This window comes from Brassica napus, chromosome C5 (assembly GCF_020379485.1).
Source record: "Brassica napus cultivar Da-Ae chromosome C5, Da-Ae, whole genome shotgun sequence".
NCBI lineage: Eukaryota > Viridiplantae > Streptophyta > Magnoliopsida > Brassicales > Brassicaceae > Brassica > Brassica napus.
In genome coordinates, this window is record NC_063448.1 from 16,075,081 (window position 1) to 16,098,774 (window position 23,694).

Below are 23,694 nucleotides of genomic sequence, written 5' to 3' on the forward strand. Positions count from 1 at the left end.
AAACACGTTGGAAGCTTATGATTCCGTTTTGGAATCACGCTTCCGTTTTTTAAAAAAAAATACAAGGTTGAATATCAATAAAAATATAATTGTAGTTATTAATTTCTGTAAAATCAAAATTTTAATAGTAATGAATAGAAAGGATATAAATATATAAATATTAAAATTAATACTATAAATTATCTTTATGTATTGAGGTTTTTATTAAACATATATCATATATTCAAATATATTGTGTCAATTATTTATGAAGTATTAACAATAATTAATATAATAATTTCTTTTAAACTTAATTTATGTCTATTTTCACAGTTTTAATATGAAATCATTACAAAATTATTACAAATGAATAAATAATTTATTTAAATTTATAACATATAATTTTTAGTCCTAATTGTTTTAAAAAAATCTTATATTTTAATATATATATACATATATATACATACATATGGATATACGCTTCCAATACGTACCCGCTTCCTAATTTTTTAAAAAATCTTGCTTCTGCGCTTACATACGCTTCCGTTTCCGCGTACCCGCTTCCGTTTCCATGTAACATAAGTCCTATAAAAAACGATTTCTAAAATATCCAATCGTTATATGTAATTGATGATATCTGACTTATTTGTTTTGTTATGCTTTTTGTTTATAATTCTTAAAGGGAACCATTTTTGGTAATCTATATGTAATAAATAAATAACAAAACTTAGATTAATATGCCACATAGGTTAATAATAAAATACATTAATTTTTTTTAAAAAAAAATCTAAAATAATTATAAAAAATAATGACGTCAATTTTAATGACGTTAACGCCATTAACTAAACCCTAAACCCTACACTTTAAATTCTAAATTCAAACTCTAAACTCTAAACTCATACCTTATATCTTAAACCCAAATCCTAAACCCTAAACCCTAAGCCCTAAACCCTACACCCTAGATTCTAAACATAAACTCTAAACCTAAACCCATACCTTATATCTTAAACCCAAATCCTAAACCCTAAACCTAAACCCTAAACCCAAACCGTAAACTCTAAACCCAAACCCTAGACTTTAAACTCAAACCCTAGATTCTAAACCCAAACCTAGACTCTAAACCCAAACCTTAAATCCTAAAAGAACAACATCAATATTAACCCAAAATTTTAGGGTATAGGATTTGGATTTAGAATTTACGATTTAGGGTTTGGTAATATTTTATTATGCTAATAATAAAGAAAGAAATTATTTTATTATGCTAAGAATTTAAACCCTAAATCCAAATTTTATACCGTAATTATTTTAGGGTATATTTCATTATTATTTAAATTACTTTCTATATTATGCTAATACTTTTGGTTATAAATAGGTTCATCGCTAAAAAGTACATATAACATATTAACACAAAATTAAGTATCTTAAAGTTCATAGCAGAAAGAATGGGTTCTCTCTCTTCCTCCTAGAGAGAGAATTCTTTTTTTTCCGATAAAAACAAAAATTCTCTATTTTTCTTCTTTTAAGAGCATTTCCAACTCCATTATATTTTCCATTTTAAAATAGAGTTTAGAATAAAAATATTTCAATAATACTCTATTTTCACTCTATTAATAGAATAAAAAAATAGATAGAGTAATTTTTTATTTTTTTTGTTCATTACTCTACTTTTTACCCTAAAATAAAATATCATTGGAACAACGTCCAATTCTATTATAGAGTTACTTTGTTTTAGAAGAAAAAATAGTGTAAACCATCTAATCTATTAAAACAGAAATAGAAAAAGAAAATAACTTTTAGTTTTTCACAAAAATTACATACATATGCCAGCCACTAGAATTAAATTAAACCACAGCGTTTTAACTAAACCTGTTTAAACCTGCCATGTTGCCCAGATGATAACGGCGTTCGTCGAGCTCTCTTTAGCTATAACGCCGGCCTATGTAATCTCTCTCTCTCTCTCTCTCTCTCTCTCTCTCGCCGGCAAAGTTGATTTTTTTTTGTATGTGATTTGGGGTTTTGAAGATAATCCCTCTGGTGATCCAAAGCAGCTGGGTCGAATCTCTCAGCTTACTTCGAAGGAGACTCTTCGTGAGGTAAGAGTATGTGTTGTATACGTGGAGTTAGACCATCTCCATCGGCCACTTCTTAAGAAGGGTTCTAAAGAAAAGTGAAAAAAAATAAATGAAAAGGGCTTAAAAACAAAAGAACCGATGCTTAACTTGGGCCTTTAAGGATTGGTAAGGACCCTTGCATGTCACCTTTTTAGTGGACCTCCTCTTTATGTCTCTCTCTCCTTCTCGTTAGGGTCTTGATCTGAAATCACATAGTTTCTCTAACTCCACTGAAGTCGATCACTTCATCTTCTCTCTCGATCGAGTCTGATCTGGAGAGATTGTTTTGATAAGATTGAAGATTGAATTGAAAGTTTTGAAATCGATCAACTCTGTTTCTGAGTCTTATGTGGTATCGCAGCAACTGTTTTCTCCATCATCATGTACGCTTCTCCACTCTCAATCATGGTAAGAAATCACTCAAGACGTGTTTCTTCAACTTTGGCTCTGTTTTTTTTAAATGTTTGATTTTTGATGAACAGAGATTGGTGACGAAGACAAAGAGTGTAGAGTATATGTCATTCTTTTTATCACTCTTTGTGTTTCTCTGTGGAACTTCTTGGTTCATCTATGGTCTTATCGGTCGTGACCCTTTTGTTGCAGTAAGTTTAACTTTACTTCTCCCTTCCTTAACTGAAACTTGATTACTAAACATTGAGTTTTGTTCTGTCTTGTGTGAAGATACCAAATGGGTTTGAATGTGCGTTAGGAGAAGAAATCAACAGATGCTGAAAAGGATGAGAAGAAGACGGTGGAGATGAAAGATGAGGAGAAGAAACAAAATGTGGTTTATGGAAAGCAACAAGAGCAGCAAGTTTAGATCCTTTTGAATGATTTGTTCTGTGGTTGTTCTAACGTGGTAGGACAAAGTATTATTAAGATTCTATTCGTTCTGTTTCCATCTCTAACAAAGCGTTATGTTAGTATATAGATTAAGAAGCCTGTCGTCTGTGGTATTGCTTCTCTCGGTTATGATCATACAGAGATTCTTGGATAGTCTCTTTTGTCAGGAAAAAAAATGAATCCAAATGTTTTTTTTTTCTAATCAGTTGGTTTTATTTAGGACACACGCTTGCTGAAATTTCTGCAGAGAAAGCTGGTATCTTCAAGGTAACAACAAGAAGCTTTTGCGTTGCTTCGGTTTGAATTTCATTCTTATTGATTTGTCTGTGTTGCAGAGTGGAGTTCATGCTTTTACAGTTAACCTGATGAAGCAATGAGTGTACTTGATGAGAAAGCTTCAGAATTGGAGGTAAATGACTATATACAAAACAACCTAATCACTAGACAGATGTTGAGTTGAATAGCTTTATGATTTGTAGTTGTATCTTTTGATTTGTAGCTTTATGTCATTTTTATTTAAAATTTTATGTTATCAAATCTATATCATTCAACTTAAAAAAAAAAAAAAAATATTTAAGAACCTCCCATTGGAAGAAGAAAAAATTATTTTCACTAACTAAGGTTCTTAACTTCTCATATCACCTTTAAAACTACTAATTTAATCATTAGAACCTATCAGTAGTTCTAATGGATGGAGTTGCTCTTACACTCTTTCGTTGCACGAGTGATCATAAAGGTTTCTTCTTTACATGCTACGAGTAAATACGGCAAAGTTAAGAGCTTGTGGTTGGTCAGACACATTGGTAAAGGCTTTGCAATTGCTCTGTAAATGTGTCGATTATACATTATGTATTAAACTAATGAGTGGCGGCGGAAACAGAGTATTCTACGCGAGATCGTATCATCCCATTCAAGCCGGAAGTATTGACGGAACCAACGTTGCGGCACATGATAACGGTGTCCGTCGAGCTCTCCTCTGTTACAGCACCGGTCTATGTAAACTCTCTCTCTGTTCTTCTTTCAAAGTTTATCGCTTTGTTTCTGAATCTACAAAGCTCATTGATTTGTATGTGTTTCGAAAGATGATCCCTTTGACGATTCGAAAGCCGCCGGAGATCCTTATTGTACCTCTCATCTTACTACAGAGGATACTCTTCGTGAGGTAAAGTGTATGTTGTGTTCGTGCCGTAAGTTAACACTTTTAAGTGATCATGTGTGTTTCTCCTTTACATGCCATGAGTAAATATGGCAAAGTTAAGAGCTTGTGCTTGATCAGACACATTGGTAAGGTTTGGTTCTTCCAAGATATTTTCTTAGCATAATTGTTTGATCTCAACACTATGGCTTTTTTTTCCTTTCTATAGTGACGGGTGCCTCACGAGTATATGCTTTTGTGGAGTATGAGACTGAGAAGGAGATGCATCGTGCTTACAAGGTACTTCGGTGATGCTAACTTTTTTTTTGTTCTTTAGAGCTGTTTGAAATGTATATTTTCTGTTTCAACAGTGGAGTTTATTTTCCGGAAAGGAATGTTCTTTTGTGGTGGTTTTTTACAGGATGCTCATCATTCATTTATTGATGGTCGAGAGATTATTGTTGATTATAATAGGCAGCAATTGATACATGGATGGAGGATACCAAGAAGATGAGGTGAGTGCCATTCATTCTCTTACTCTCCCTTAGGATTTAGATCTTCATCATCCCTTAGTTTAATCTTTCTTCTTCTTCTCTAAAAAAGGAGGTGGAGTTAGTGGTAGGAAAGAATCTGGACAACTTAGTTTTGGAGGACGAGAAAGACCTCTATGTGTTCCTTTTTTCTTTGCTATCCAGCCTATCCTCCTGTTAGCATGTTCCAAACAACTATAACCAGCAGACTATAATTGTTATATATGAACCTTCAAAACCATGTTTAACTGTGCATTCTGTTTTTTTTATAATATTAGAAGCCGATACCTCATGAAGATTTGAAAAAGCCTGGGATCCAACTTCCACTAGAGGGAAGATACATGTCACGTACTCAGGTCTACTACCATTTCATTTCTTTATCTTGATTAATATTTTATCTATGTTTTGTTCTGATACATATTCGATATTTAGTTCATGTTTCGTGTGTTAGAAGTGGCATGATTGACGTGTTGTTCAATATGTCTTAGAGAAATAACTTATTGGTCAATCCTGAAAGCTTTTAAATCTTTATTTCAATATTTTCAAACCAGTACAATCCTGAAAGATTTTTATCAAAAATTCATTCAAAAATATACTTATAATCAAAATTTAATTTTTACTAACATATTTTCCAATAACCATTATAAAAATGTTTTCAATATATATAAGATACGATTAATTATATGATAACACATATAAAATACGATTAATTATATAAAATACGATTAATTATATGATAACACATATTTTTGTAACCTATGATGACACATATAGGATATATAATAGTGATTAGGGGTAGGCGTTCGGGTTCGTTTTCGGTTATGTTTGGGATTTCGTGTTCGGTTCATATCTTTGAGGATTTGTTTCGTATTTAGATAACCAATTTAAATTATTTTAAAAAATTTTAAATTTATTATGTGCTTTAATTTTAAAAAAATCTATAAACATTACATATAAATTTGAATAACATACGTTAGAGTACCTAACTTAACATATAAATTGGTTTGGTTTAATGATAGAGAATTAATAATTATTTAAGTATTTTTGGAGTTTTGAGTATATTTTAACTATTTTAACTATTTATGTTTGATTATTTATATATATTTTCAAGTATTAAACAAACTTAAAAGTATTATATATATTCTGGATGTTTTTATATATATTAAATCTAAAAATAATTAATATATATAAGTATATAAATCTATTTTGAATTCGGTTCGGACTAAAATTTTGAATAATTTAGATATTTAATCAATATCGGTTTAGATTTGGTACTATTTATTCATAGTAGGATCGGTTCGATTCTTCGAATTCGAATTTTTTACCTAATCCTAAATAATAATATAAAAAGCAAATAGCATCATATTTTTAAAAAAATATATCCATGTCCGTACGAGCGGGTAAAAATCTGGTAGGAGATCGTAACACAAACATCTTTTAAGAGGGGGAAGAGTCTTTGATGTAAAAAGTTTGTTTTCGATCAAAAGGTCGACTTTTGATTCCGCTTTGTCGGATTATATATTTTGCTAGGCGATTTTGTTGTGTTCTTTCAACCCAAGACAGATTGTTCTTCATGGTTTTCTCTGTTATATAGGGATCTTGGGTTGAATTTAATAAAGGCTCTATGGAGCTCTTCTCTTTGAATTTCTCTTTCGGGTGTTTACTTGAATACCGATTAGCTTGAATTGGGCTACTTTCATCATAAGATATGCTTCAGTTCTTTGTCTTGGAAGTCAGTCTTTGCTGTCTCTGTTTGCCGGTGAATTGGCATATGGTAAAGCTTTCCTGTTGAAAAAGATGATGATGATGGATTAACTTCGACAGATTCGTAAGGGTCTCAGTAGAGTTGGCGTTCATCTGAGCGGTCCGACAAAGATTCCTCTTGTGAATCGACTCGAGTAATTTCAGGATTATAATCCGAAGATGATTGGTGTTCCAATAATGGCGTCGGTGGGGAGCGAAGGAGGATTCCGGTGAGGCTTGATATTTCCGGCGACGTTTGACCCTTTCATCCGACGAAGAACCGGTGGTATTGTGTCAGAAACCACAAACTCGTAAGCACTGAAGTTGGACGCGTGTCGTTACGCAAGAAAGCGGTGGGACGCGTGGTGTGGTTTAATCGATCAACATAATTGGGTCGGTTATTGGGCTTAGTTTAAATTGTAAACGGGTTGGGTTGGGTAATTTAATATCTAAGCTCACCTTGTTATGGCCCGCGGGGCTTTTCCATTAATGAAAAGAGTTAACAAAAAACAAAGAAAGAAGAAGAATGTCGAGGCTGATCGCTGTTTTTGTCATATTCAGTTTCTTGTCCGCTACACAATTTTCTAATGTAAAGATTTTCTTTTTCTTTTCTTTTTTTTTCCCAAATTGAAATTAATTCATAATCAAAATACCTCTGTTCAAAAACGTGGGCGCCTAGCCAAATAATCGGCGGCGAATAAGTTCAAGTCGGCTTATTTAATTGGACCCCACTAATCCGGCCGCGTAATCTGATTAATCGGTACTATAAGGATTTTTAACCGATTATTTCCGCGTAATTTTAAACTTTATTGGAAGTTATTGGGCTTTATTAGCCCAGCTTGTAGTTTAACGAAGGGAGCTTGAGTTTATTTATAGATGCCTCGAGAAGTGTTTTTGTTTATAATAGTCGATGTGGGACTTTAGGTTTTCAAGTTTTTCCGTTTTTTCTTTGCTTAATATTTGCTCATTTGACAGGATTAGAATACATCACACTAAATACTTGTGTTCCAATATTTTACATTTTGACCGATCTTATTGGTTCAGTTTTTACCAATAAAAATCTAGAACGTGTGACTTTGATGATATTATACAAATATAGTATATTTGTACAATGTATGTGAAATTAATTTAGTTTGTTTGTCTTAATATTTGTAACTGGAAATATACATTTATTTTAACAATTAAATTTTGTTAGAATTTCATATATATAGTTTTCAGTATTAGTATATACCCAAATTATCACATTATAATATATTTTATATTATATATTGGATTTTAAATACAAATGGAATAAAATTTATTAATAAACTAGTCCCCGCGTATACCCTGCTTAATCTCCGATTTTTTTATAATTCGCTAGGCCCGAGACTGCCGCCCGACTAGCGCCTAGCGTAGTTTCGAACATTGCAAAATACTAATATTCATACAAAGCTGGCGGCAAAACGTAATAGCCCCGAGAGTTACCACTGCTGCCCAAAGCCCGCCACCCGGTAACCTCCACTTCTGCACCCAAACGCCTCTATCGCTGCTTCCTTGCCCGCCAAACGATAAGACCAAGAACCAGAGACTTCATAACTCGACAAGGGGAACCGCTGAACGGTCCACACACCTTGGATACATAAACAACTGAAATCCTAATAAAGAAGCTCATTCAAACACCATGAAAATGAAGCCTTGCCAACCGAACCTCTCCTGGTACACTCACGGGAGAAGAAACAAATGCCAAGCAACCATTGGACACATAACCCCTAGAAGAAAGACTGCTAAGCCACAACCAACGGAACACTTACTCCCTTTGCGCAAATCGATCAAGACTCTCAAACCCAAAGTTGCTAGGCACGACATCAACTTTGTTGCACTAAAACCCCAAAGAACACAAACCTCTTACCACGACAAAGAAAGAGCCGGTTCACATCCCCTTTAATGGACCACTAGAACAACAAGAAAACGGGTTCGAGAAGCTAATGCATCGCTAACCAAACATCGCTGTCCGAAAAAAATTGAACCTTGACAACTAAAACGGGATCTGAACACCTATTCGCAGTTTCAAGAGGTGTAGACAGTGTACCACCAGCATGACTAGGGATCGTCACCGGCACTGGGAAGAACATTTCCACCGTGCGTCATCCACAAAAGCCACTTCTCTGGTTGACTATTCCGTCGAAGTAACTGCTTACCGCATGTTATCTCCGCGAATCGAAGAAACCGAACCTCTTTACACCGCCCGTCACACCGTATCTCCATCCATCTCACCACCGCAAGGGAAGGTAGAACCGGAATCAAGGACCCGTCTTGCCTCGTCATGCGTTATTACCGTGAAGACTTCGCCGTAGATCGCTGAATGGGAAACCGGATCTGACAAAGTCTTTGTTGGGCCTAATTATTAAGCCTAATGACTCAAATAATATATGGCAAAATGTGAAAACGAAATGGGCCTATGGGTTCTTATAAAAAGCCTTGTTGGCTTTAATGAAATGAAGTTAACAACATCCCACATTGGTTGGGAGAGTTGATTTTGAGGAGTATATATATGTCTTCATGACATGAGAGGTTAAACAGCTCAGAGGAAGAGAGAGCTCCCCACACGCGCGCCGCCGCCGCCGTCTAGCCGGCTCGGCTCGGCTCGGCGTGGGCGTGGGCGTGGGCGTGGGCGTGGGCGTGGGCGTGGGCGTGGTCTTGGTCTTGGTCTTGGTCTTGGTCTTGGTCTTGCTCTTGCTCTTGCTCTTGCTCTTGCTCTTGGGTCTTGGTGTCGGGCCTCCGGCCCGATAAGAATATTCTTTTTGGACCAAGTTAAGCTCAACGTTTTATTTTAAACAACACGTAGTTCGTTTAAAAACAACACGCTGTCTCTCTTCTTGACGATAAGTTTAAACGAGAAAAGATCTTGCGGAGGAAGTTTCGTAACGCCTTGCCTCCGAGATCCTCGCGAGATTTCCGCCAACGTGCGCACGTGCGGCATTAGTTACGGAAAATGGCTCGTCTTCTCTTCTTTATAAACTCGTCTCCTCCTTCATTTTTCTTTAAGTTTTTACGCAACAAAAAATCACCAGATCCCTCAACGTAAGTCTAGAGAGTGTTTCGTAGAGTTTATAGTTCGATAGGGCGATCACGAGTGAGGCGTGATTCGTCTGCCATGGTTGTATCCTGGGACTCTATATTCGTACAGTCCCGTCTCACTAACGGAACGAATATTTTGAGTTAAGGAAAGAGATCATATCTCGACTTCATGTCTCTTTGCGAATACGATTTCTTATCGTTCTTGTATTCGTCTTTTACATTCGTTTATTTCCTTAACATCGCTTTTATTCTATCGTTTATGTCAGTCCGGTTTTCCGGCTTCTACAATCTTAACTCAAAATAGCTTTATGTTTAAAGCTTTAATCGGGTTTATAAACGATTAATAGAAACGGGTTTTGGAACCGTGTTTGCGATTTGCTTTCTAGCATTTCCGCGAAACGTTTTGTTCTTATCTCACAACGATGTTTGCGATTTGCTATACGCTTATCCGCGAAACGTTTCTGCCTAAATGTGTTTGCGATTTGCCTTAGAGCACTTCCGCAAAACGTTTCTGGTTTATTTCATTACGCTTTGCGGATTTCTTTCTAGCATTTTTCGCAAAACGTTGATACATTCTTCAAACGTTATATACATGAATCGTTTCAGTAACCGTTTTCTTAAGCGAGTTTGTGAAACATTCTAAGTCTATAAAAATGGTTTCTGCGAACGCTTTTAAGCGAGTTTGCAAAACGTTTTTTCCAGACTTATATCGATATGATTTGGTTCAAATACCAAAAATGAACATCGATTTTAGACTATTATTTTCTTTAAAATAATATGTTATTTGTTGAATGGAGTACTAATCCGTTTTTTCATGTTTTCTCTACAGAAAAATGACAAACGATAACAACACCCCCATTGACACCACGGATGTCATTCAGACTCCACTCAACGCTGCAGCAACTGATGCAACTGGCGTGACAACCGCTACGACAAACATCACAGCATCTACCGCTGCAGCAACAACAAGCACTATCCTCCCTGCGGGAAATGCTGCTGATGAAACCACTCGCCGTAGCCTATTTGGTGCTGGTCTTTATCAGACGGGTTCAGTATCAGCATCTGCAAGTGCTCCGGTGGCAGTTCAAACTCCTCCGGCTGTACCTAGCTTGTTCACTCAAGGACTGATGCCAGACAAGTTTGATGGCAAAGGCTTCAAAACGTGGCAGAAGAAGATGATGTTCTTTCTGACAACGATGAAACTGGACAAGTTCATCCAGGAGGACAAGCCCCTGATTCCGTACGGAATAGATGATGTTCACAGTCTTGCAACTGTTGACATATGGGTGCATTCCGACTTCATCTGCAAAGGTTACATTTTGGGTCGTCTCATTGACCCATTGTACCGTGTCTACTGTGAGATCCCCACGGCGAAAGAGCTATGGAGATCACTGGACAAGAAGTACAGAGGTGAGGACGCTGGCTGCCAGAAGTATGTGGTCTCAAAGTTCCACGACTTCAAAATGGTGGATTCAAAACCCATCATGGATCAGGTGGAAGCGCTTCAGCTCATTTGCCATGAAATCGCTGCTGAAGGAATGTCCATCTGCGAGACATTCACAACTCTCAGCTTCATTGAAAAGCTTCCTCCAAGCTATGCGGATTTCAAGAACTACTTGAAGCACAAGAAGAAGAAGATGGGGCTCGAGGAGCTCATCATGAGGCTTCAGATGGAATCCAGAAACCGAATTGCTGACAAGGTCACTGCTAAGGAGCACAGTGTCAACATGGCTGAGCACAAAGGCAAAGGAAAGGCACACGCCCATTCTCCTGCCAAGCCTTCCAAAACTGCTGCAGCCCTGAAGGCTTCGGGAAAAAACTTCAAGAACAAAGGCATTGAAATCAATGCGAATGCGAATGTGGAGAAGTTCAGGGGGAAATGTCACTACTGCCACAAAGTGGGGCACAAGACTGTTGAGTGTCGCAAAAAGATCAAGGATGAGAAGGCTCAGGCAAATCTCACAGAGGAGGATCTCGTTGCTGTGGTGACTGAAGCCAACATGGTTGAAAGCAACAACCCCAAGGAATGGTGGTATGACACTGGTGCAACCACCCACATTTGCACCGATAGGGCGATGTTCAGCACCTATCAGAAAAGCATGACTGAGGAGAAGCTCAAGATGGGAAACACTGCAGTCTCCAAGATTGAAGGACGCGGCAATGTGATTTTGAAGATGACATCTGGACATGAGGTCACTCTGATGAATGTGAAGCATGTGCCTGACATGAGGAAGAACCTGGTCTCGGGAACCTTGCTCAACAAGAATGGATTCGCCACAAATTTTGAGGCGGACAAGTTCGTGATTACGAAAAATGGGATGTATTTTGGAAGAGGGTATGTTAAGGGTGGACTTGTCAAGTTGAATGTAATGACAGTCCCTCCGAAAGTTGTAGCTTCAAAAGTTTCAATGAATAAGAAAGAGCCAGTTGCTTATTTGGTTGAGTCTTTTAATATATGGCATGAAAGATTAGGCCATGTAAACTACAAATCTATACAAAGATTAATGAATTTAAATCTAATTCCTAAATGCAAAACAAGTAAACAAAAATGTGAAGTATGCGTACAGGCTAAGCTCACGAAAACGCCATCACCTCGTGTTGAAAGAACTAATAAACCTATAGATTTAATTCATACAGATTTATGTGATTTAAAATACTTACAAACTAGAGGTGGTAAAAAGTACTTTGTGACCTTCATAGATGACTGCACAAAATATTGTTATGTATATTTATTACATAGCAAAGACGAAACCTTAGAAAAATTTAAAGAATTTAAACTCGAGGTCGAAAATCAGCTTAAAACAACTATTAAAGTAGTTAGAAGCGACAGAGGAGGCGAGTATGATGGTCCATTCAATGCATTCTGTAAAGAACATGGAATAATCCATCAAACTACAGCTCCTTACTCACCAGAATCTAATGGAGTTGCTGAACGCAAAAATCGAACTCTAAAAGAGATGATGAATGCAATGTTGCAGGAATCTGGGTTACCCCAGAACATGTGGGGGGAAGCATTGCTTACCACTAATTATATCCTCAACAAAATTCCACACAAAATAACTGGCAAAACTCCATATGAATTATGGAAAGGTAATTTACCTTCGTATAAATACCTCAAAGTGTGGGGGTGCCTAGCAAAAGTTGCAGTACCGCCACCAAAGAAGGTCACTATTGGACCTAAAACAGTGGATTGCATCTTCATCGGATATGCACATAACAGTAATGCTTATCGATTTCTGGTACATAAATCTGAAATATCAGACATTCATGAAAATACAGTCATGGAATCAAGAAATGCATCTTTCTTCGAAAATATTTTTCCATATAAGGAAAAACAAGGTTCAAAACGAACTCGAGAAGAAAGAGACAATGACAAAAACTCAGAAACTGAGACAAACGTCGAGATTTCTATAAATGATATTTCAGAAAATGAAGAAAAAGATGAACCTCGAAGGAGCAAAAGAGCTCGAAAAGAAAAATCTTTTGGAGAAGATTTCCTAATGGCATTTTTAGTAGAAAATGTTCCAAAAACTTTGGCAGAAGCCATGGCTTCACCAGAAGCTCCATTCTGGAACGAAGCGGTCAGGAGTGAATTTGATTCGATCATGCAAAATTATACTTATTACATAACGGATTTACCACCTGGCTGCAAAGCATTAGGGAATAAATGGATAATGACACGAAAACCTGGTGGAAAATACAAGTCTAGGCTTGTAGTTCAAGGATTCCGACAAAAGGAAGGCCTTGACTATTTTGATACATATTCTCCAGTGACGAGAATAACATCAATAAGACTGATGATAGCAATCGCAGCCTTAAGAGACCTAGAAATCCATCAAATGGATGTAAAAACTGCTTTTCTAAATGGTGATTTAGAAGAGGAAATTTACATGAAACAACCTGAAGGTTTTGTCATTCCCGGACAGGAAGACAAAGTATGTCGACTTGTAAAGTCACTTTATGGGCTTAAACAAGCTCCTAAACAATGGCACGAAAAATTTGACAATACAATGATGTCAAATGGTTTCAAAATAAATGAATGTGACAAATGCATATACTACAAAACTACCAAAAATGCGTATGTTTTGCTATGTCTATATGTAGATGATATGCTCATTATTGGAAGCAATAAAGACATTATCAATCAAACAAAGAACATGCTCAAAGGGACATTTGAGATGAAAGACTTGGGATTAGTAGATGTAATTCTCGGGGTTAAAGTCACAAGAAATTCAAACGGAGTTATCTTAACCCAATCTCATTATGCTGTAACAATATTAGAGAGATTTAAAAATTACTCTAAGAGTACGGCAAAAACTCCGTTAGATCCCCAAATGCACTTGACAAAGAATTCAGGTGAAGCGGTTTCACAGAACGAGTATGCACTTGTGATTGGAAGTCTCATGTACTTGACCAATTGTACTAGACCAGATCTAGCGCATGCAGTAAACGTACTTAGTCGATATACAAGTAATCCAGGTCATACACACTGGAAAGCTATAACGAGGGTACTCAATTACTTGCGCTACACCAAAGATTTTGGGCTTCACTATGGTAAAAAACCAGCAGTTTTAGAAGGATACAGTGATGCTAACTGGATATCAGATTCCAAAAACTCAAAATCCACGAGCGGATATGTCTTTACACTAGGAGGAGCAGCAATATCATGGAAATCTACCAAACAAACAGTATTAGCCAGATCTACCATGGAATCTGAGTTCATAGCCTTAGACAAAGCAGCAGAAGAAGCTGAATGGCTTAGAAAATTTTTGGAAGATATTCCTATGTGGGAGAAACCTGTGCCAGCCATACGCATACATTGTGATAGTCAATCAGCAATAGCTCGGGCTCAGAATAATCTCTACAATGGTAAATCTCGTCACATCAGAAGATGACATAAAACCATTAGACAACTTATCTCAACTGGTGTAATCACAGTAGACTACATCAAATCGGCTGACAACCTAGCGGATCCATTTACTAAAGGTTTGCAACGAGATGTTGTTGCTAAATCATCAAAAGGAATGGGTTTAAAGCCTATAACGAATGAGGATGCGTGATTGCAACCCTACCTATCATGACTGGAGATCCCAAGACGTAGGTTCAAAGGGAAAACAAAATCAACCAGAATCTAACCAAAGCACTTGAGACAAAGTAGTCTCTTCCCAGCTCCTAAGATGAGAAAAGTGCTAACAAATGTGTAAAGGATAAGCATAAGCTTTTAATGATTCCATAGCTTCTAAGCGGAGTATTACTCAATAATTTTCATGGTCAATCACCTAATGAGTGTGAAATGGGGCCGTTTCTAGGAAGATGAATGCAAGGCTATATTCTCTAAGTTCACTCATGAAAACCAGGAAAGTTTAGGGCCACAATGAACACAATAGAGAACTAAGTTCTACGAGAAAATGAAGCTGCGTTATGCCTGTTGTCTCGGTTTACATAAAACACCGGTTGGTTCAAGACATCATGTTCACTTTCTGGTAAAGTAAACCCGACAGATATTAACTATGAGTGGTTCAAGGCTTAAAAATGCCACCAACTCAAACACAGTGAATTTTTCGCAAACACTCTCGATAAGTTTGTCTAGTCTAGTAAAGATTAGAATAAGTGTAGTTTTTAGAGTCTATCGAGTCTGCATTTAGTCTGCATATGTTTTAGAAGAGTCATTTCTACTCATGTGGGGGATTGTTGGGCCTAATTATTAAGCCTAATGGCTCAAATAATATATGGCAAAATGTGAAAACGAAATGGGCCTATGGGTTCTTATAAAAAGCCTTGTTGGCTTTAATGAAATGAAGTTAACAACATCCCACATTGGTTGGGAGAGTTGATTTTGAGGAGTATATATATGTCTTCATGACATGAGAGGTTAAACAGCTCAGAGGAAGAGAGAACTCCCCACGCGCGCGCCGCCGCCGCCGTCCGGCCGGCTCGGCTCGGCTCGGCTCGGCGTGGGCTTGGGTCTTGGGTCTTGGGTCTTGGGTCTTGGGTCTTGGGTCTTGGGTCTTGGGTCTTGGGTCTTGGTGGAGGGCTTCCGGCCCGATAAGAATATTCTTTTTGGACCAAGTTAAGCTCAACGTTTTATTTTAAACAACACGTAGTTCGTTTAAAAACAACACGCTGTCTCTCTTCTTGACGATAAGTTTAAACGAGAAAAGATCTTGCGGAGGAAGTTTCGTAACGCCTCGCCTCCGAGATCCTCGCGAGATTTCCGCCAACGTGCGCACGTGCGGCATTAGTTACGGAAAATGGCTCGTCTTCTCTTCTTTGTAAATTCGTCTACCAGATCCCTCAACGTAAGTCTAGAGAGTGTTTCGTAGAGTTTATAGTTCGATAGGGCGATCACGAGTGAGGCGTGATTCGTCTGCCATGGTTGTATCCTGGGACTCTATATTCGTACAGTCTTCGGTTCTAAAAGCCGACTCTCACCCTACCACCTCGCCTTGGGTCTCGTCGTATCTCCATAAGAAACCGAGAACATCACCGTCCGACACTAAAGATCATCCGGAGAGCTCTTCAGCAAACACAGAAATCCATATATATCAACCGAGGCTAAGACATGGTAGGTTGAAAGCGATTGAAAACGAGAGAAAGTAGAAGGAATACGCCTCCGGTGCCGTTAAATCCGACCACCGGAGCTAGGGTTTCACTGTGCGGCGTCTACACGTGTTTCACTCACACTATCAATAAAGTAGATTTTCTTTTTCTTTTGGTTTATGATTTTATAAAAAAATCACTTTTTATATTCATATATGTTTTTTTATATAGGCTGAGGAACTCGAAAATCCATCACCTACTTTTTGAGCATTTTAACATGGACCCGAAGACCCGAACCAGAACCGACCCAATAATATCCGATCCGGAACCGGACCAAAAATTTACAAGTACCTTTTGGGTCTAAATTTTTTTAACCAAAAAAAAAACGATCCGAATAGACCCGAACCCGAAAAAAACCGATCCAAATAGACCCGACCCGATAATAACCGATTTGTACCCGACTTAAAAACATGTATATGATGTTTTTGTGTTCTATTTTATATATATTATTTTATGATTTAGTTTAAATATCTTTTGTGAACAACATTTGCTATTATTTTTTAACATTTTTTAAGTAATATAAAGCTTTAAAATGTAAAATTTAGAGTTTTAAAATGTTTTATTTTAATTATTAATAGTTTCATTTAAGTTGTTTTATAAAATTTTAGATATATATGACAAATATTCAACTAAAGTTGATGAAATTTGGTATATCATGTTTTTTTCAGATTCTAAATACCCGAACCCGATCCATACCCGATATGGACCCAAGAAACTACGGATATTTTATGGGTATTTTAAATATAGACCCGAACCGACCCGGACCCGAGAAGAACCGATCCGAACCCGAACCGAAAATTTTTAAGTACCTATTGAGTCTAAATATTTATGACCCGAAAAGATCTGCATCCGAAAAGAACCGGTCCGAACCCGACCCGAAGACCCGAACGCCCATGCCTAGCCCATACTGTATATCTTTATAAATGATAAAATCAATGTATATAATAATATAAGAATGGATCTGTATTTTATGTCTGTGTAAATTATACTATGCTCAATTTGTGTCATTAACAAACTAATGGGTGTACCCAAAATATTTCAGATGGTAGGAGAGGGTTCACTCTATAGAAGGTAAAATTGTTTAAAATTATATTTACTCTAGTTTTTATACTATTAACAAATTTTATAAAACGAGATCTTTTTTAAGAATTTCAAATTTATCTAAATATTTTTGTGAAGGATGTCCGAAAGCATGTGATTTTCGATATTCAGCGACATCTCATAAGAAACCATGTTTATTTTTCTGCAACTATTGTTGTAAAAAATGTTTGTGCGTACCGTCAGGAACATATGGAAATAAAAAAGAATGTCCTTGTTACGATAACCGGAAAAACAAAGAAAGTGGACCAAAGTATCCATAATCATCAAAAAAAAAAAAAAACAGAAAATATATGTTACAGTTTTCTCTTAATATAAGTTCAAAAGATAACATGTTATAGTTTTTCTTTTAATAAAATCTATGTATTTGTTCATGCTTATTCTTAATATATATATAAAATATGAAATCGGATTCTATTGCAAGACTCAAGTTATGAAGGCATAAAAATGGGTTCTCAATAGTCCCATATATGCAAACATAGCCTTTGCTTCTTTTTACTACAGATTTCGTTTTGGTAAGTCATGAGTTATATGTTCTATAGAGGAACATGAGTCTATGCTCCTTGGACTAGTATATATGTGCTTGGATTCGGTTTTCCAAGATCTGAAGAACTTAGAGCATCTTTATCCTAATACTCATTAAGGGTCTCTTAGTTGTTTTTTAATAGTATTTAAGGAATAAAGTTGATTAAGAGACTTAGTTAAGAAACTTAAAAAATTTATGTCTTCATTGCAAGTCTCTTATTTTGGGTTCTTAAAAATAAAATAATATTACATTTTTTATTAAAATTGAAAATTTTGTTATTAAATAAAACATAGTAAAATATAACATTTTAAACATAGATTTTTTTAAAAAAACATGAAAACAAAATAGGGGAAAAAAAAGTATTGACAATTGTAATAACTAGCTATAAGCAAAGTGATCAACTATCTGATAATCAAAGATATACTTTAAAAGATGGATTATATAATAGTTAAAAATGATCAAAATGATTTAAATTATCAATAGAAGATATGATTTTTTCTATTAATCTTGAAAATATACTCCTTCATATCTGAATGTGGTAAAAAGAGACGTAGGAAGATATGATTTTCTCAAATATATAATTAAATCTAACGAACAAAAAGTATGTGAACACTTGTGCCTGGATCAAATATTTTAATGTTAACATGTCTTTTACTAATAATAAACCATAGATAAAGAAAAGAAAAGGCTCACTAAGTTTACGAATCTCAGTCTGAGCACAAAATGCGTCATCCATATGAAGCAAAAACACCAGGAGAAGAAGAAATAGCATTGAAGAAACTAGAGAAGACAACATCTCTAATAATTAACAAGTCTCTCCTATATTGATCTGATCACTATGACTCGCAATGATACGTTTATATATAGAATAGAGAGGCAGAGAAAAGGGAGAATTAAAACATACGGTAGAGACTTACTTAATTAAGCCAAATAAAGAAGAAGAAAGGTCGAGATAAGAAAGAGAGTGCTGAAGCTGTCTGTGGTCGACTGAGTTGTCACTAGTTGGTTTTGGTTTCAGTGGTCTCCTTACACCATGGTTTAGTAAACTCGGTCAACTTGTCACTAAGAGACAGTATGGGAAAGTAATACACACATTCAAAATGATAAGATACGTTTATAAGAGAGACAAAGACCAAGTCTCGAATCCTCGAACAAACGGCCATTTATGAAAAAAGGAGTGAACCATATTCGCTTTGAATATTCCGTATTTTGGCTGGCACTGTCGCTGGAAAACGACGCCAGAACTATTATTTTCGTGAAAATATCCGTTTATAGTGGACAACCCTTTCCGTTATTACATTATATGATGATCGAAAAGTTGTGTGTAGTATGCACTCCTGATACTGTCACACTTAATTGTGTACGAGCAATATGCAACGTTATGCCTTTTCTCCCAAAAAAAAAATAGCAATATGCAAGGCTTTGTGTAAATTATTTCAGTTCAGCCAAAAGCATAAATTCCATACTAATGATGTAAACTCTTTCTTTCTTTTCTAATTCAGCCAATAGGTTACCACTTGTTCCAGCCTCAAAACTGAAAACGGTTGAAAATAGTGTCAAAATGTTATTCTCAAAACTATTGTTTACTGGCTACAAGTAAAAGTGTTTCTTCTTTACTTTTAAAAAAGTATGTACACCACACTTATTCTAAAGGATTTTCCTCTTTTATCTTAGAAACGTGTAAGCACCTTATTAAGTTATTATCAAGAAGAAGAAGAAGAAGCAGAGTTAGAAATAAGAAGATTCAAGCTTCTTAGCTCTCTCTCTCCTGCACTCTCAGCCTCTGCATCGCCTACCATGGTATAACTCTTCTCCTGCAACCACAAACACGACATAGTTTTTTTCTCATCACCAAATTCCATTGACACATGATAAAACTATGTGAAATCCTGCCTGAGAATGCATTGTTATATTTTACCAGCAAACGCCACATGAAAGGAACACCATCTCTGACCTTGATCCTCTCTCTTATCACTTCTTTGGCTTGCATACATCATAGAGTCATAGTCAAGAGCGTTCATTGTTATATACTAAACAAGATAATTATTTAATGAAACTGATTTAAAGACTCTACAACAAGCCGTACCATTCTTGGATTGGCCTGTCTTAAGCAGCAGCTGGCACCACATTTCGTTGAAAACATCAATCTGTTCATCTGATGCCCCAATGACCTACCATCAACCATCAAACAGTTAAAACAAAAATTATAATCAATTGTGTTTAAACCAGAGAGTTTTTGAGTTACTAGATGGAGTTATTTTTACCTTGTAACCAAAGGCGTTAAAATCTGAACCAAGTAGTTCTAGAGCCTGTTTTTTGTAGTTACCCTTTGCGTATTCACAGACAGCTTCTCCGAGCTGATATGAAAAGAAAACAAGAATCATATTGAGGAGTTGTTTGGATGGAGAAGAAGATCAAAGATGGGAAAACAAATCTGAACCCCTTTCTGCATCACTTGTTGTTTCTTCTTGTTCATCTTCGATAATCTGCAACAACAAACACAGATTCACAACAAATCTGGTATCAACTAGACACTGTACACTAACATAAATTCAAATCTTGAAGACTCTCCAACCTTGGCTAATCCCCAAACTATCAATGTGACAAGGTGCCATGACATATACCAGTTTTCCTAAGATGTTAAAGCCGAGAGACCAACTGATCATTCCAAATATCAATAAAACCAATTGAACAAAGGAAGACATATCATCCCACTAGTGAATAGCTTACCTGATCAGTCAAACGATCTGCAAGAAGTTTAAGACGGTCTCCAATCGAACCTTTAAGAGCATCTCTTACATCCAAGCGCAATAACAAACCAATAGCATTGAGATAAACCTATATAGATGCAGACATTTGAGTATTGGATAGAGGGAAGTAAAAGCATAAAAGTTCCCAATCCAAAAAGGATTACTTCAGGAAGAACAGCGTCGTCTTTCTCCAGTTCTTTCCAGATGTGATTATCTTAAATCTCCTCTATTTTGCTCATTGGTGACCCTCCTTCCAAGTAACAGAGAGCAAGATGCCACCAATTATGTGTATACCTGAAATTTTTATACATGTTTTAATGTTTATCAGCGACTCTAGATGATAAGAGAAGAGCTTTGTAACATGTGACAGAGCCTTAAGGAAATGCTTTACAAGAATGATGAGCAAGAGTGCCAAGATTCTGCGAGTTCTTCCATGAACTCTACTGCTTCTTTAAACTGACATTCATGTTCAAGAACATGACACAACTGCTTCAACAAAAAGTATGATAGATAAAGAACAACTGAGTGATAAGTCTTACATGGAAATTGAGAAAAATAGATGCAAAAATGTTGAATTGTTTGAGATACTCACACAGTGATGTGCCCAGGCACCCTTTTTGTTAATCTCATAGCCTTTTCTGGAAGCTGCAGCATCTTCTTCCATTCGACCAAGTTCTAACAATGGGAAGGCATGCATACCCTGTATGTAACTTTCTTCTTGATTCATAGGTAGAACCTACAAATATTAACCAGATAAAATCTATGTATTTGGTCATGCTTGTTTTAAGTATATAAAATATCATTGCAAGACTGAATTTATGGCAGGCATACAAATTGGCTCTCAATGGTCCCATAAATTCAAAAATAACCTTTGCTTCTTTTTACTACATATTTTGTTCTTCTTTAGAGGAACGCGACTTTTGTGCTTAGTTTCGATTTTCCAAGATCTGAAGAACTAACTTATGCATATATATAGCTCGACTTACCCCTCGTTAATTGGAAAACGTTAGTACTGGGAAAGATATAGCGTTTCTGTAACATTCCGATTTCTGGTATTTGTAAAAAAGTTTAAGAAAATTGATTTGGTTACCTATGTCATCAAAGTTGATTTACTTTTTCCGTTACACATCCGTTTAGAACTTTATGGTTAAACGTGTTTGGGCTGGAATAGTGAAAGGATAGGTAACCTATCAAAAAGTGATTCGCGATACGCGATACCGTTCGAGTGAGGCCAAAACACGGAAAAATGTCAGGTGGTGATTGCAGGGTCAGTAAACAATAATTTCGAACCTTCGAAAAAATTAATGCACCCCCTCCCCCCCCCCTCCCCCCGTCGGACGGGATAAGGCCACGGGCCGAGAGAGCGGGGGTAGTGGCCCATTAGCCATTGACTGAAAATCTTGTAACGCTCCGACCGCCCACGGCTAGTGGGCCACCCACCTCGGCCCGTGGACTCCAAACTATCCGACAGACGGTGCGTTAATTTTTCTAGGACCTGGATGTCTTGTTTATTGACCCTGAAATTATCATCCGACTTTTCTCCGTGCTTTGGCCTCCTTAGCTCGCACGGTATCGCGAATCGCTTCTCGATAGGTTACTCATCCTTTCACTACTCTAGTCCAACTACGCTTAATCTTGGAGTTATAAACATATATGTGAAGAATAAAATAACTCAACTTTGGTGACATAGTTAGTCAAATCAGTTCTTTTAAACCTTTTCACATATACTAAAAATCGGATGTTACAGTTTCTTTATCCACCGAGATTAGCCATGTATGGTCCATAGATATAAAAGTGTTATAATCTTATATATCCAACTAACAACGCCAACATATAAAAAGTTCAACGGATACTAACATACCAATGATAATTCGCATGTATGTGCGGTGTGAGTTTTTTATACTAATTTTTGTTTTTTAATGGTTTCAACATTTTTCAACACTACAATTTTTATCGATTGTAAAATGAAGAATATAAATGTTGGTTTCTTAAATGTATCATCATTGTTGAAGACTTAAATTATTACAGCTCATTTTAATTATTTTTAAGATTTCATATGCACAAAAGAAAATTAAGGTTTGTGGTTTACACAAATCACCAAAATTAGATAGGCATCATTGATTGTAAAATGACAAAAGAGGATTAGGTTTTATGCTCTCGATTTTTTTACTATTGACTCTTCATAAGTTATTTCATTTTTACCTCTATAAAATTGTGCTTTCGTTCTTGTTTTTGTTTCATTAATATAAGTTTTGTTTCTTTTTTAACTTCTTTTGTGAATTTGGTGAATTACATAAATGTCAATTTAAAAAGATAGAGATTTATAAAAATTAGCTCCACTCTAAATACATATTTAAGAATTATTTTTTTGAAGAAAATCACCGGCAAACTCTATTCACATGTTAGTGTTCAAATCTAATATATCAAGTTGTTATAAAATATAAGTATTGACTCAAAATATAAATGTCTATCTAGTATAAATTCACCAGTTAGGTCTAAAAATCATTTAATTCTAGAACAACAATAACATTACTTATCTTCTTAACCTACGCTTTTGAGGTTTAGTTACTCAAAAGTATACCGTTAAAAATATATATAATACTTTACCATTCTAGTATATGTAAACTATGTATAAACTAAAAACTGTTTGATTTATTAAATGATAAACCAGAAAACCTATAATAAATAGTTTAAATCTCTCATTGTTATAATTATAATAGGTAAATAGGGTATTAGGGAGAAAGAAATATTAGACGAATTATCAAATCTCTCATTCTTCGAACAAACTCAAAAAGAGGTGATTAGAATCTTGTCATGATATTTAATTAAAAGATTTTTAGGAATAAAAATCAAGACAAAATTATTTAATATGAATGAAATAATATATATATATATATATGTAGTGCTTCCAATATTAAAAATCACTTAAGATTTGAAGAAGTGTATTTTCGAGATTGTTAGGATCAAATAACATATTAGAAAATAACTATTTAAAAATAATTTGTATACATAAAAGTATATACATTAAAGTAAGCACATAAATCAAAACCAATACCTTTTGTTTGTTTACAATCATGTTTTTGGTAAATAAATCAAAATAATCATTTTATTTACTTTATATGGTATATAATTAAACTTTCATGATACTGACATAGATATATAATAAATTTTAATATAAATAATTTATCATTAACACTTCCTACTCATATGATTTTATTAATATTTGTATATTTGTTGTAACAAAAATTTAAATCGTTAATCACAAAAAAATTTAATGTGAGATTTTTAATACAAATTTTAAAATTAAAATATTCAGATCTCA

At 35.6% G+C, this 23,694-nt stretch overlaps 1 protein-coding gene and 1 long non-coding RNA gene across 15 annotated transcripts; one reads left to right on the forward strand and one right to left on the reverse strand.

The window, feature by feature from the left end:
* Positions 1 to 1,616: 1,616 nt before the first annotated feature.
* Positions 1,617 to 6,947, forward strand: LOC106446721 (U11/U12 small nuclear ribonucleoprotein 35 kDa protein-like). 14 transcript variants are annotated; one of them, XR_007323938.1, is made up of 12 exons: positions 1,662 to 2,498; positions 2,573 to 2,692; positions 2,772 to 2,949; positions 3,154 to 3,200; positions 3,269 to 3,342; positions 3,670 to 3,736; positions 3,814 to 3,929; positions 4,016 to 4,217; positions 4,298 to 4,368; positions 4,490 to 4,583; positions 4,877 to 4,954; positions 6,423 to 6,947. XR_007323938.1 is itself a non-coding variant. In XM_048758540.1 (11 exons), exons 5-10 carry the CDS (start codon positions 3,320 to 3,322, stop codon positions 4,899 to 4,901), a joined length of 594 nt encoding a protein of 197 aa, XP_048614497.1. In that variant the 5' UTR covers positions 1,619 to 2,498; positions 2,573 to 2,692; positions 2,772 to 2,949; positions 3,154 to 3,200; positions 3,269 to 3,319; the 3' UTR covers positions 4,902 to 4,954; positions 6,423 to 6,947. The 14 variants fall into 14 exon arrangements, 2 of the variants coding, with proteins under 2 accessions (XP_048614496.1, XP_048614497.1); XM_048758540.1 differs by having other exon boundaries at positions 1,619 to 2,498; positions 3,670 to 4,095; positions 4,210 to 4,217; positions 4,543 to 4,583; XR_007323945.1 differs by having other exon boundaries at positions 1,642 to 2,498; positions 3,269 to 3,736; positions 4,016 to 4,095; positions 4,210 to 4,217; positions 4,298 to 4,583.
* Positions 6,948 to 16,440: 9,493 nt separating this feature from the next.
* Positions 16,441 to 21,976, reverse strand: LOC106398772. Its single transcript, XR_007323948.1, has 2 exons — positions 19,541 to 21,976; positions 16,441 to 19,436 (listed from the first exon to the last, which is right to left on the reverse strand). It is a non-coding gene; the product is annotated as an uncharacterized LOC106398772 (long non-coding RNA).
* Between the last annotated feature and the right edge of the window lie 1,718 nt (positions 21,977 to 23,694).